Source organism: Delphinus delphis, chromosome 7, assembly GCF_949987515.2.
Source record: "Delphinus delphis chromosome 7, mDelDel1.2, whole genome shotgun sequence".
Taxonomy (NCBI): domain Eukaryota; kingdom Metazoa; phylum Chordata; class Mammalia; order Artiodactyla; family Delphinidae; genus Delphinus; species Delphinus delphis.
The window spans coordinates 113,041,794-113,057,124 of NC_082689.1; the positions used below are offsets into that span (position 1 = coordinate 113,041,794).

At 37.6% G+C, this 15,331-nt stretch overlaps 1 protein-coding gene across 6 annotated transcripts in view; it reads right to left on the bottom strand.

Annotated features, from left to right (window-relative positions):
- LOC132428722 (E3 ubiquitin-protein ligase HERC2) overlaps positions 1-15,331 on the bottom strand; it is a 228,869-nt gene that overhangs the window by 156,046 nt on the left and 57,492 nt on the right. For 5 of the 6 annotated variants that reach the window (XM_060017023.1, XM_060017024.1, XM_060017022.1 and 2 more), the window contains exons 16-19: positions 14,496-14,689; positions 8,947-9,147; positions 4,901-5,129; positions 4,671-4,795 (exon numbers count right to left, since the gene is read on the bottom strand). In XM_060017023.1, the coding sequence (XP_059873006.1) occupies positions 4,671-4,795; positions 4,901-5,129; positions 8,947-9,147; positions 14,496-14,689 (749 nt within the window). The remainder of the gene's footprint in view (positions 1-4,670; positions 4,796-4,900; positions 5,130-8,946; positions 9,148-14,495; positions 14,690-15,331) is intronic. The other variant, XM_060017026.1, reaches the window with a different exon arrangement.

Consider the following 15,331-nt stretch of genomic DNA (forward strand, 5'->3'; position numbering starts at 1 on the left):
AGATAAAATAGACTTTAAAATAAAGAATGTTACAAGAGACAAGGAAGGATACTACATAATGATCAAGGGATCAATCTAAGAAGAAAATGTAACAATTATAAATATATATGCACCCAACATAGGAGCACCTCAATACATAAGGCAAATACTAACAGCTGTAAGAGGAAATCGACAGTAACACAATAATAGTGGGGGACTCTAACATCTCACTTACACCAATGGGCAGATCATCCGGACAGAAAATTAATAAGGAAACACAAGCTTTAAATGACACAATAGACCAGATAGATTTAATTGATATTTATGGGACATTCCATCCGAAAACAGCAGATTACACTTTCTTCTCAAGTGCACATGGAACATTCTCCAGGACAGATCACATCTTGGGTCACAAATCAAGCCTCAGTAAATTTAAGAAAATTGAAATCATATTAAGCATCTTTTCCAACCACAACACTATGAGATTAGAAATAAATTACAGGGGAAAAAACGTAAAAAACACAAACACATGGAGGCTAAACAATATGCTACTAAATAACCAAGAGATAACTGAAGAAGTCAAAGAGGAAATAAAAAAATACCTAGAGACAAATGACAATGAAAACACGACGGTCCAAAGGCTATGGAATGCAGCAAAAGCATTTCTAAGAGGGAAGTTTATAGCAATACAATCCTACCTCAAGAAACAAGAAAAATCTCAAATAAACAATCTAACCTTACACCTAAAGGAACTAGAGAAAGAAGAACAAAACCCAAAGTTAGCAGAAGAAAAGAAATCATGAAGATCAGGGCAGAAATAAATAGAAACAAAGAAAACAACAGCAAAGACCAATAAAACTAAAAGGTGGTTCTTTGAGAAAATAAAAAAAATTGATAAACCTTTAGCCAGACTCACCAAGAAAAAGAGAGAGAGGACTCAAATCAATAAAATGAGAAATGAAAAAGGAGAAGTTACAACAGCCACCACAGCAATACAAAGCATCATAAGAGACTACGACAAGCAACTATATGCCAGTAAAATGAACAACCTCGAAGAAACGGACAAATTCTTAGAAAAGTATAACATTCCAAGACTGAACCAGGAAGAAATAGAAAATATGAACAGACCAATCACAAGTAATGAAATTGAAACTGTGATTAAAAATCTTCCAACAAACGGAAGTCCAGGACCAGATGGCTTCACAGATGAATTCTATCAAACATTTAGAGAAGAGCTAACACCCATCCTTCTCATCAAACTCTTCCAAAAAACTGCAGACGAAGGAACACTCCCAAACGCATTCTACAAGGCCACCATCACCCTGATACCAAAACCAGACAAAGATACGACAAAAAAAGAAAATTACAGACCACTATCACTGGTGAATATGAATGTGAAAATCTGCAACAAAATACTAGCAAACAGAATCCAACAAGACATTAAAAGGATAATACAGGGCTTCCCTGGTGGCGCAGTGGTTGAGAGTCCATCTGCCAATGCAGGGGACACAGGTTCGTGCCCCGGTCCGGGAAGATCCCACATGCCATGGAGTGGCTAGGCCCGTGTGCCATGGCCGCTGAGCCTGTGCTCCGCAACGGGAGAGACCACAACAGTGAGAGGCCCGCATACCGCAAAAAAAAAAAAAAAAAAAGGATCATACACCATCATCAAGTGGGATTTATCCAAGGGATGCAAGCATTCTTCAATATACACAAATCAATCAATGTGATAAACCATATTAACAAATTGAAGAATAAAAACCATACGATCATCTCAAAAGATGCAGAAAAAGCTTTTGACAAAATTCAACACCCATTTATGCTAAAAACCCTCCAGAAACTGGGCACAGAGGGAACCTACTTCAACATAATATGTGTAAGTCCATATACGACAAACCCACAGCAAACATCATTTTCAACGGTGAAAAACTGAAAGCATTTCCTCTAAGATCAGGAATAAGACAAGGATATCCACTCTCACCATTATTATTCAACATAGTTTTGGAAGTCTTGCATTCTCTTGCATTCCTATACACTTAACAACGAAAGATCAGAAAGACAAATTAAGGAAACAATCCCATTCACCAGAGCAACAAAAACAATAAAATACCTAGGAATAAACTTACCTAAGGAGGTAAAAGACCTGTACTCAGAAAACTGTGAGACACTGATGAAAAAAATCAAAGATGACACAGATGGTGAGATACACCATGTTCTTGGATTGGAAGAATCAATATTGTGAACATGACTATACTACCCAAAGCGATCTACAGATTCAATGCAATCCCTATCAAATTACCAGTGGCATTTTTTACAGAACTAGAACAAAGTATCTTAAAATTTGTATTGAGACACAAAAGACCCCGAGTAGCCAAAGCAATCTTGAGAAAAAAAAAAAAATGGAGCTGGAGGAATCAGACTCCCTGACTTTAAGACTATATTATAAAGCTACAGTAATCAAGACCATATGGTACTGGCACAAAAACAGAAATATAGATCAATGGAACAGGAGAGAAAGCCCTGAGATAAACCCACGCACCTATGGTCAACTAAGCTACGACAAAGGAGGCAAGAATATAAAATGGAGAAAAGACAGTCTCTTCAATAAGTGGTGCTGGGAAAACTGGACAGCTACATGTAAAAGAATGAAATTAGAACACTCCCTACCACCATACACAAAAATAAACTCAAAATGGATTAAAGACCTAAATGTGAGACCAGACACTATAAAACTCTTAGAGGAAAACATAGGAAGAACACTCTTTGACATAAACACAGCAAGATCATTTTTGACCCACCTCCTAGAGTAACGGAATTAAAACAAAAGTAAACAAATGGGGGCTTCCCTGATGGCGCAGTGGTTGACAGTCTGCCTGCCACTGCAGGGGGCGCAGGTTCGTGCCCCGGTCCGGGAGGATCCCACAGGCCACAGAGCGGCTGGCCCCGTGAGCCATGGCCGCTGGGCCTGTGTGTCTGGAGCCTGTGCTCTGCAATGGGAGAGGCCACAGCGGTGAGAGGCCCGCGTACCACAAAAAAAAAAAAAAAAAAGTAAACAAATGGGACCTAATGAAACTTAAAAGCTTTTGCACAGCAAAGGAAACCATAAACAAGACCAAAAGACAACCCTCAAAATGGGAGAAAATATTTGCAAACAAATCAACTGACAAAGGATTAATCTCCAAAATATACAAACAGCTCATGCAGCTCAATAACAAAAAAACAAACAATCCAATCCAAAAATGGGCAGAAGACCTAAATAGACATTTCTCCAAAGAAGACATACAGATGGCCAAGAAGCACATGAAAAGCTGCTCCACATCACTAATTATTAGAGAAATGCAAATCAAAACTGCAATGAGGTATCACCTCACACCAGTTAGAATGGGCCTCATCAGAAAATCCACAAACAATAAATGCTGGAGAGGGTGTGGAGAAAAGGGTACCCTCTTGCACTGTTGGTGGGAATGTAAATTGATACAGCCATTATGGAGAACAGTATGGAGGGTCCTTAAAAAACTAAAAATAGAACTACCATATGACCCAGCAATCCCACTACTAGGCATATACCCTGAGGAAACCATAATTCAGAAAGACACATGCACCCCAATGTTCATTGCAGCACTATTTACAATAGCCAGGTCATGGAAGCAACCTAAGTGTCCATCGACAGACAAATGGATAAAGAAGATGTGGTACATATACACAACGGAATGTTACTCAGCCATAAAAAGGAACGAAATTGGGTCATTTGTAGAGACATGGATGGACCTAGAGACTGTCATACAGAGTGAAGTAAGTCAGAAAGAGAAAAACAAATATCGTATATTAACACATATATGTGGAATCTGGAAAAATAGTACAGATGAACTGGTTTGCAAGGCAGAAATAGAGACACAGATGTAGAGAACAAACGTATGGACACCAAGGGGGGAAGGCGGGGGGGCGGGTGGTGGTGGTGGGATGAATTGGGAGATTGGGGTTGACGTACATACACTAATATGCATAAAATAGATAACTAATGAGAACCTGTTGTATATCACAGGGAACTCCACTTTGCTGTACAGTAGAAACTAACGCAACATTGTAAAACAACTATATCCCAATTAAAAAAAATAATAATACGAAAAGAAATAAATAGTTCCTTAGGAAAAAAGAAAAAGGCAAAAAAACAACATAACACTACATCCAACACAGGTGAATCTGAAAATCATTATCAAGGCAACATAAAGCTGACACAAATGAGTATATACTGTATGATTCCATTTATGGGACAATCAAAACTGGCAAAATTAACATCATTTGGGGGAGGCAAGGAAGTGTCCTAACTTCAAACACAAAGGGGCACAAAGGCACTTTCCAGGGTGATGGAAGTGATTTATATTATGATTGGGGTACCTGTCAAATTCATTTAAATAGACATTTAAAATGGGTACATTTTATCATACTTAATAATAACTCAATATTTTATTAAACTAGTAAAAAAATTTAATTACAGAAATATTTGGCTGTTACTAAAAGCTTTGTGTTTCAAGGTTTTTTTTAAATAATTCTGGCAAAGTGTCAGTCTCAGCTCACTGGGGAGTAAAATCACCTCCATCAGTGTGCACGCATGCGTGTGCGCGCACGCGCGCGCGCGCACACACACACACACACACACACACACACACACACACACACTCCTAGGACCATACCTGGATTTCTGCAGTAATGGCTGCATTTAAGGCTGATTCTAAGCCTCCATCAGCCATCAAGCTGCCCACAAGAAGATCAATCATGAATCGACGACCTGGACTTACGTTAACTTCATTGCCTGAAACTGGAAAAGGTAAAGTGTTTTTCCCAATGTGAGGCAAGCACCATCCCCTCTGGCACCCCCTCCTGGGCCAACCCCACCCGACCCCTGCTCCTAGCCCCAGCCCACCTGCACAGGGCAGGAGAGCAGAGAGTGCCCGGGCCCGCTCCTCAGCAGTTGGCAGCAGCACTGACCACCCGCTCTGCAACACAGCCTGGGCGGCCGCCTGCACAGTACTCAACACGCCCGCACTGCTGGCCAGGGCCACCACCGTCTGCTTCAGGCTGTTGAGGAGGACGCTGCCCAGACCTAAACCAAGGAATTCTGGGTCAACCTGGTGACTGATGGCAGCATGCAACTGAAAGGAGAAAAACAATTTTCACTTAGAAGCCCTAAAAACAAATGCTTTCCAAATCTTATTAAAGATGGAATAATACCTCAAATTGAGTTTTACTCAAATAATAAAGGTAAAACTTCCAGTATAGGTATTTTTTTTAACCATACTAAAAATTTTTCACCTATAGTAGTTGAGAATCCATGGTAAGGTATTCTATAAAAGGAATTTTTTAAACCCAACTCTGAGTATGTATGTGGAAAAGATCAACAAAGAGGTTGAACCCTGTGGAAACAGCAACCTCTACCCCACCCCCAAGCACCCAAACCAAACACAGAAATAGTAAATATAACTAAAAACTATTAAAAGAGTAGACAGCCAAGCTGAGGGTATACAAGGAAAAGTATACAAGGGAAAGTTCTGGTTTAGCTCTTGAGACACACACAGCAGCAGCCAAGGGGTTCTGGGCTCAGAGAGCAGATCAAAGCCTTCTGAGACACAAAATGCTCAGGACAGCCCGCTGAACCTGAGCTTCCTGTCAGCCAGCCAGGGCCTGAGGGGAACATACTACCCACACAAGGCTTTGGGCACAAAGAGACCCCACAGTGAATCAGAGACCTGGCCTGCCCTGTGAGCAGATGTGAAATCAAATTTATACCAATCATCTAGGTATGGATATCACACGTCAAGAACTGAACACCAAAACTCATCAAGAGCCCAAGGAACTCAATGGAACCTCACAGACACAAGTACAAAACTGCCCTCTGAGGACATCTCCACAGCCAAGGGCAAAGGGACACGCCACAAACCCTCCCCTAAGGGTGGCCTCATAGTCAAAAAGGACAAGCCATACTAGGTCACCACAAAGAAGTGTCACAGACAGGGTAAGAGGCAAAACGCATGTCCCAACAGATTTTAGCAATTTAAAAAACTGGAATGAATCCATAAAATAAGTAAATGTTCTTAGAGATCAAGGAAGGAACAGAAGCCAGAAGATGAGAATATAATGAGCAAATGAAAGCCCTGGAAAACACCAAAAATATAAATTCTGAAAATGAAAAAAACAGCTACAGGAATAAACACCTCAAGGCAGAGGAGTGAAGAGCCTGGGCCCCAGGTTCCAGCCCTAAACCTTTGTGCACTGGGTACCCAACCTGGGCAACATTCCTGAACTTCGTGCCTCCCCAGCTGTTCAATACAGATGGAGGGTCCCACCTCCCAGAGGGCTGGTAAGGGGATTTGATGATTCAATCAATATCTGTAAAGCAGTGCTCACATAAATTTTTTAAATAAACAGACAATTCAACAATATGGAACATTCAGCTAAATGATTCGTGAATTGAAAGAAGAGTGCTGAGTAAACCACCCAGAAAGCAGAACAGAAAGATTAAAAAGTGAGCATTAAAAAGGATAAACAGATTTTAAAATATCAAAGAAGTTGTGATACTTGGGAAAATAAAATGAGAAAGTTCAACATGCATTTAGTAGGACTTTTCCAAGGGGAAAGGTAGAAAAAAAGAAGAGAGCAATTCCAATGGTAAATAGTGAAGACTTTTCAAAACTTAACAAAGGTAAGTAATCTCAGATTGAACAAGAATGATAATCTCAAATTATATATACAAGAATAAATCCTGACCTAGATATAATGTATTAAAATATAAAACAAAGACAAAAACCTAAAAGGCTACCAAAGAGAAAAGACAAATTAGCTACAAAGAAACAACAATTGCACTAATATAAGATTTCTCAGGCTTTCCTGGTGGCACAGTGGTTGAGAGTCCACCTGCCGATGCAGGGGACACGGGTTCGTGCCCCAGTCCAGGAGGATCCCACATGCCGCAGAGCGGCTGGGCCCGTGAGCCATGGCCGCTGGGCCTGCGCGTCCACAGCCCGTGCTCCGCAGCGGGAGAGTCCACAACAGTGAGAGGCCCGCGTACCGCAAAAAAAAAAAAAAAAAAAAAAAAGAAGATTTCTCATTGGCAAAAATAAAGGTCAAAAGACGGCAGAACATCTTCAAAGTGCTTTCTTCAAAGTGCTTATAAAATTACATATAACCTAAAGAGCTAAGCCCCATTAAATTATCTTAAGAGGTGTTAAAGGGACCCAAGTTTTCAGAGGTTGTAACTCACAGACCTTAAGGAAGAAATTTACTGAAGGAGGTACCCAGGAGGGAGGTGATGTAAGTAATAATGACAAAACAAATTGGTTTTTAAAAAAAAAAAAAAAAAGGACTATATGCCTGAGTATGTCCTCTTAAAAAATGATTATGATAATAATTGAAGGAAAGTTTAAAAATAATTACTACATTTCACCAATCCTAAGAGGTATTTTCTTTCACATCTTAACTCTAAAATCAGAATGTATCTTACACATTGCAATTTGGAGCGCTTTTCTTTTTAGCAGCACACACAAAAAAACAGTGTGCCTTGGAGTCAATGTAACAACAGACTATTGAACAATTCAAATACTGAAGATAGAAAGGGGAGTTTAGGTTTAATGCACCCTATAACCCCTATATTTTTCAGGAAGAGAAGTACTGATTAACTTAACACTGTGGAATTAACAAATATTTAATTTTTTTGTAACATGATTAATGTCCAGAAATCAAAATTTCAAAACTTAGGAACAATTAAAGGGATTTGAAAGGAAAAAACTTTTTTAGAAATTTGTTCAAAAGATAATAAAATGATGAACAAACTTACGCCAAGACTGAATTCTAATACATTAGTAATCACAATAATTGTAAAAGATTAAATCCACATAGTGAATAAAGACTCTCAAGTTGTATTCTTTTTAAGAACTGAGCTTTATGAGTCAATTTTTTAAAAGACACAACTAAAACAAAGACCTCGACAGACAGAACAAAGCAGTGGAAAAACAGATGGCATGAGGCAAATATGGACCAAATGAAATAGAGCCTAGAACATGTACAGGGTCTTTCTCCACAGCACCGACCAGAGCAGCAATGTCACTAGGAGACCATGGGAAGCAACAAAAAACTGGGCGGATCCATGACTAGGATACTACACCACAGATGCCCTGCTAAATGAGTTCCTACAGAAGACTTCTGGCGAAGGGAGATACTCTCCAAATTTCTGCTAATTCCATTTTGCAACTAAACATTACATTCAGTTCTGTGCTTTCTGGAAGCCAAGACAAAAAAGTGGAGGGAACAGAAGGGGTACATGATGGGTCACACAGCAACCCTCACATTATAAAGGGGGAAAATTACTTTGGTGAGAAAAACTGTTCTCTTAACATTAAGTCACAGGGTTTTATGACAAAGAAAAACACGACGATCAAAGATTTTAGCTACAGTTCTACTTGGAAAAAAAATTTTTGTAGCTTTTCTTCTTCTGACATTTAAACTTAACCTTCCCCCTGAGGAAGCGGAGGTACCCGTGGAGGACACAGAGCTTCCTGAATGGGGCTCCCCTCTCAGTCCAGAGGAGAGGCTGGCGACCCCCTCCAGCTGATCTCCCAGTCACCTACCGTCTCACCCAGTCACCTACCGTCTCACCCAGTCACCTCTCCACACACAGCAACAGGAAATTCAAGACCGACTCCCTGATGAATGCCAACAAGCTGAATTTAGCAGTAATAACGCAGTCCATATATGCTCTTACCTGCATGCAGATACTGACTTCCAGGGTAAGCACAAAATAACTAGACTGAATTTTTTAAGCCTCATATACATTACACTCCATCATAATCTGACTTTAAAACACTTTAAAATTTTCATTAGCAGTTTATTCAACAGGCTAAACCCCATACCCTTTAATATGCATAAACATCATTACAAACGCATAAGACACTTACAAAATGAGGGAAAGGAAAATACCTGAAGTCGCAGAAGATTCAGTGTTGCCACAGCCATACACTCTTTCTCTTGGGGTGGGGGCCAGTCAGCAGTGCCATCCATCCCCTCACTCACTTGCCGTAGTAGGAGGTCTAACTGCTCAAAAGTCATTGAGCAGATGTCCACCACAAAAGGGACACGGAGGCCAATGGACCACTCAGAACAAGATGACCAAGCAAAACTCTATGGAAGAAACACAAGAACCTAAAATGAATCTACACATTCACCGATCAGCCTGTTCCACACGAGAGATTCACCATTATGAATGACGAAGGTGCCCTAAGTTACTACTCATTCATCCCTCTGATTGTCCCAAATGCACAAGCACCTTCAGTTATCTAACTCACATGCTAACAGTTTCCAATTTTCTCTCATTTCACTACCCCATCTCATTTGCCACAAATAAACAGGTAAAAAGTTTTTCAAAAATCTTTTCACTACCAAAATTAAGCAACTCAATAAGCTAAAATTAAACACTAAAAGCTATTCAACTAACCCCCAAAAAAGTCAGGAAACAATAAAGAAACAAAAAGGTGAGAGCAAACAAAAAACAAATAAACAATGGTAGACATTAAATTTAAATGGGTCTGAACATAAAAACAAACAGAGATCATCAGGATGTAGGAAAACAGAAACTAACTATACAGTATCTACAAGAAATCTACCTTAAATATAAAGATAAAATTGGCTTAGTAAAGGGATGGAAAGTGGCTTATTAATATCAGACAAAGTAGACTTCAGAGGAAGGAAATTACCAGGACTAAAGAGGGACATTATATAATGATAAAAGGCTCAATTCACAAAGAAGACAGAACAATAATGAATGTATATGCCCCTAACAACAGAACCATAAAACACATGAAAGTAAAATCTGAGAGAAATGGAAGAGTAACAGATAAATCCACAAATGTAGTTGAAGATATCAGAACTACCCTCCTAATAACAGACAGAACAAGCAGACAGAAAATTAGTAAGGATTTAAAAGAAATGAACAAAACCATCAATGAACGAGATAAAAATGACACTTATAAAAACACTTCACCCAAAGAGTTAAAATGCACAAAATTTTCAAGGATGCAAGGAACATTCACCATGATAAACCATATTTAAGACATAAAATAATTTTAACTATTTAAAAGAACTGAAATCATATAGAGTATGATCTCATAACATAATAAAATTAAGCTGAAAACCAAGAACAGAAACTAGAGATCAATAAGAATAAATCAGATGTATATAACTGGAAAAATCTCCAAGCACTTAGAAATTAAACAACAGGTTTCTACATTCCAATTAAAGTAGTAAAATACTGATTCTAAGTAGCCTGCAAAGAGTTATGTAGTATACAGTAATTCCTAGAGCAACCGCAAAAATAAAAACCTATAAAAAGAAATAGTCAAATTCAAAATAAATAAAGGTAAATGAAATACTAAAATAAATGTTCATTTATCCCCCAAAAAAACAAAAGAAGCAAAATAGAGGAACAAATAATAGAAAACAGACAAAAGCCAAACAATAAAATGGAAGACCTTTATCTATACATGTCAATTACAGTAAATGTAAATGATCTAAATACACCAATTAAAAGACAGATTGACAACAATAAAAAAAAATGCAACTATACATAGCATCCAAGAAGTTCACTATACAGATAATGAGACAGGTGGGTTAAAAGTTAAAGATATAAATTTAACAAAACATGGACAGGACTTGTATGCTGAAAACACTGATAAATGAAATCAAGAAGATGCAAATAAATGTTTAGACATAACACTTTAATAGATTAGAAGACTCAATGTAGCAAAGATGTCAATTCTCCACAAACTGATAACAGGTTGAACACAATCCCTACCAAAATCTAAGCAAGATATTTTTGCAAATGTAGACAAGATTATTCTAAATTTTAATGGAAAGGCAAAGGGACTAAAATATAGACTTCTTAAATTTTTTTCAAATACATGGAAAAGTTATAGTACTCAAACACTAATTAAATGAAAATAAAACTGGAGTACCTACATTAAAATCAGACAAGAGACTTCAGAGCAAGGAAAAGCAGGGATAAAGTGGGAACACTGAACAACAATTAAAGGGTCAATTCACCAAGACAACCGAACAATCCAAAATGCGTATGCATCAAACAAAAGAGTTTCAAAATACGTAAGACAAAAATTGATAAACCCATCCTAAAATTCATGTGGAATCTCAAGGTACCCCAAATAACAAAAGGAATATTGAAAAGGAATAACGAAGTTGGAAAAAAGACTCAATTCCCAATTCAAAACTCACTACAAAGCTACAGTAATCAAAACGGTGTGGGTCTGGCATAAAGACACACTTACAGACCAATGGAATAGAATAGAGTCCATAAATAAACCCTTGCCTATATGGTCAAATGATTTCGACAAGTGCCAAGACCATTCAATAGGGAAAGAACAATGTTTTCTATAAACGGTGCTGGGAAAACTGCAAAAGAATCTATTTGATCCTTATCTTACACCATATATGACAATAAAGTCAAAATGGATCAGAGACCTAAATATTAGACCTAAAACTATGAAGCTATTAGAAAAAAAGACTGGAAAACCTACATGACCATGGATTTCTCAGATATGTATGACACCAAAAGCACAGACAACAGAAGAAAAACTAAAACTTTTGTGCATAAAAGAACACTATCAACAGAATAAAAAGAAAACCACAGAATGGGGAAAAAACAGTTGTAAATCATATACGTGATAAGGGATTAATACCCACAATATAACAAGAACTGTTACAACTCAAAAAAAAAAAATCTAATTCAAAAATGGGCAAAGAACTTGAATACATTTCTCCAAAAAAGACACACAAGCACATGAAAAGATACTCAACATCTTTCCCATTTGGGAAGTGCAAATCAAAACCACAATGTGATACCACTTCATACCCACTGGGATGGCCTTAAAAAAAACAAGAAAAAGGAAAATAACCAGTGTTGACAAGGATGTGGAAAAATTGAAACCCTTGTGTGTATCTGGTGGGAATGTAAAAATCATGCAGCTGTTGTGGAAAAACAGTAAGGCAGTTCCACAAAGATTTAAACAGAGTTATCATAATGATCCAGCAATTCCAATCCTAGATATATACTGAAAAAAACCGAAAGCAGGGACTCAAACAGATACTTCTACACTAATATTCATAGCTGTATTATTCACAATAGCCAAGAGATAAACAACCCATGTGCCCACTGAAGGAGGAATGGATGAACAAAATGTGGGAGTTACATATTTTTATTATTAAGCCTTAAAAAAAAAAATTCTGATACATGCTACAACATGAATCAATGTTGAAAATATTATGCTAAGTGAAATAAGCCAGACACAAATGGTCAAATATTATGTGATTCCACTTATATGAGATACCTTGAATAGACAAATTCATAGAGACAGAAAGTAAATTTCAGGTCACCAGGGGCTAGGGGAGGAGAAATGGAGAGTTACTGTTTAATGGGTACAGAGTTTCTGTTTGAGATGATGAAAAGGTTCTGGAGATGGATAGGAGTGATGGTAACACAATGCTGTGAATACACTTAACGTCACTGTATGTTTTACCCTAATTTTTTTAATGATCAAAAGCATTAAAAAAAAAAAAAATTGACAGAACCAAAAAGAGAAATGGACAAATCCACAATTATTCTTGGAGATACCAACACCACCCTCCCCAAAGGAAGACAGAACAAACAGACAGAAAATCAGCAAGGATCTAGAAAAACTGAATAATACCATCAATGAACTAGATCTAATTGACATTTATAGAACACTTCACCCAATAATGGCAAAATATATCAACAGCAAAATACTCTTTTTAAGCACACATGCAGAACATTCACTAAGAGAACACAGCCTGAGATATAAAACAAACCTCATTCTGAGATATAAAACAAACCTCAAATCTATAAGAATTGAAATCATATAGAGTTTATTCTCTAACCACAATGGAATTAAACTAGAAACCAGTAACAAAAAGATAACAGAATGATCTCCAAACACTTTGAAACTAAACAACACACTTAATCCATAGGTCAAAGAGCAATCCACAAAGGAAATCAGAAAATATTTTGAACTGAACAAAAATGAAAATAATCAAGATTTGTGGGTGCAATTAAAGCACTGCTTAGAGGAAAATTTATAGCATCAAGCACTTATCTATTACAAAAGAAGAAATGTCTAAAGTCAACACCCTAAGCTTCCTCCTGAAGAAACTAAGAAAACAGTAAAGTGATGCCAAGCAAGCTGAAGAATGAAAAAAGGGACAAGAGGAGAAACCAATGAAATTGAAAGCAAAAGAACAAGGGGAAAATTAATGAAACCAAAAGCTAGTTCTTTGAAGAGAGCAACAAAATGGATAAACATCTAGCAAAACTGGCAAGGAGAAAAGACTCAAATTACCCATATCAGGAATGAAAGAAGGGATATCACTGCAGACCCAAAGACTTCAAAAGGTCAATAAGAGAACACTAATAAGGAAAACTTTATACATAAAAACTGGGTAACTTAGATGAAATTGAACAATACCTTGAGTGCCACAAACCAGGAACACTCACCCAAGAGGAAACACTCTGAATAATTCTATATTAAAGAAATTGAATTTGTGGTTAAAAATTTTTTGAGAAAGAAATCCCCAGGCTCCTATGGATTCATAGAAAAGCATTTAAAGAAGAAATGACACTAATTCTACACAACTCATTCCAGAAAATAGAAGAGGATGGAACACTTGCCTACACTTTTTATGAGGCCAGTTTTATCCGGATAAAAAGTCAGACAAGAAAGCACTAAAAAAACCACAAACTAGTATCTCTGAAGAGTCCTGACAGAAAAATCCTCAACAATGTATTAAGCAAATCAAATCCCACAATATAAAAAAAGAATAATACACCATGACCAGGTGGGGATTATCTTAAAAATACAAGGTTTGGTCAATATTTGAAAATCAGTCAATGTATTCCACTATATAAGCAGACTAAAGAAGGAAAACGTGATCATATCATGTGAGAATAAAAAGCATCTGACAAAGTTTAACATCACTCAGGATTTTAAAAAAAGAAAAACTTGAGAAAAGTAGGAGTTAAAGGAAACGTCCTTAATTTAATAAGGCATCTACCAAAAACAAACAAACAAAAAAACATACAGCTAACATCACAGTTAATGGTGAAAAACTGAATGCCTTCCCCCTACAATCAGGAACAAGACAAGGATGCACCCCCTCCCTGCTCTTACTCAACATCATATTGGAAGTCCTGGCCAGTGCAATAAGGCAAGGAAAAGAAAGAAAAGGCATACGTATTGTAAAATAAAACTGTCTCTATGTCCAGACAACAAAACTGTTTCTGAAGAAAACCGCAAGGAATCACAGCGAAGCTCCTAGAACTAATAAATGAGTTTAGTACAACTACAGGATATAAGGACTAAACACACAAGTCAATGGTACTTCTACATACTAGCAATGAACACTGGGAAACCAAAATTCTACAAAATGCCAAGCCATCTACTCAGTACCTGGGCAGGTCCGCAGGCAATCCCAACTATGTGTTTGGTATCCAGTCCTGGCAGCGCAGCAGGTTCTGGCTTGGTCACACGCAAGGTGTCAAAGTGCTGGCACTGGTCATTGCTCCCCCAGCTGTGGACCTCACTGTCCTCAGTCAGGGCCAGGCAGTGGGTGGAGCCTGCAGCTACATCAATCACCTTCTTCCCTGGGAGGAAAGAGGGATGCAGATACAGGTTCACGCCTATGACTTCTGTTGCAATAAAGATATTTACTTTAGGCCACTCAGGTCAGAAGGCATTTAATGTCAACTTCTAAAGGATAATTCATTGCTTTAATATTATTCACAATTCATCTGCCTTGTGTACATTACTAAAACCCCTGTTGTGTTTTACTAGCTACAACTTATTAAGCCCTACAGCCTGCAAATAAAATAATTCTAGGGTATGAAAAGGATCTGTTCATTTTTCTCATCCATTCAGATTTTCATTCAGAAAAAGACAAGTGTACTTTTAATTAACTACTAGATCATATTCTCCTGTCCCAATGTATAACCAAGTGCACTCTTTTTAAAAAAGACTCTTGTGTTTTTAGAGCAGTTTTAGGCTCACAGTAAAACTGAGGAGAAGGCAGAGATTTCCCATATACTCCCTACCCCAACAGATGTTTAGCCTCCCATTATTAATTTTTTTACACATGGCTGTCCAGTTGTTCCAACATCATTTGTTGAAATGACGATCTTTGCTGCATTGTATTGCCTTTGCTCCTCTGGTCAAAGATCAGTTAAGTACATTTATGTGGATCTATTTCCGAGCTCTCTCTTCTGTTCCAATGATCTATTAGTTCATAC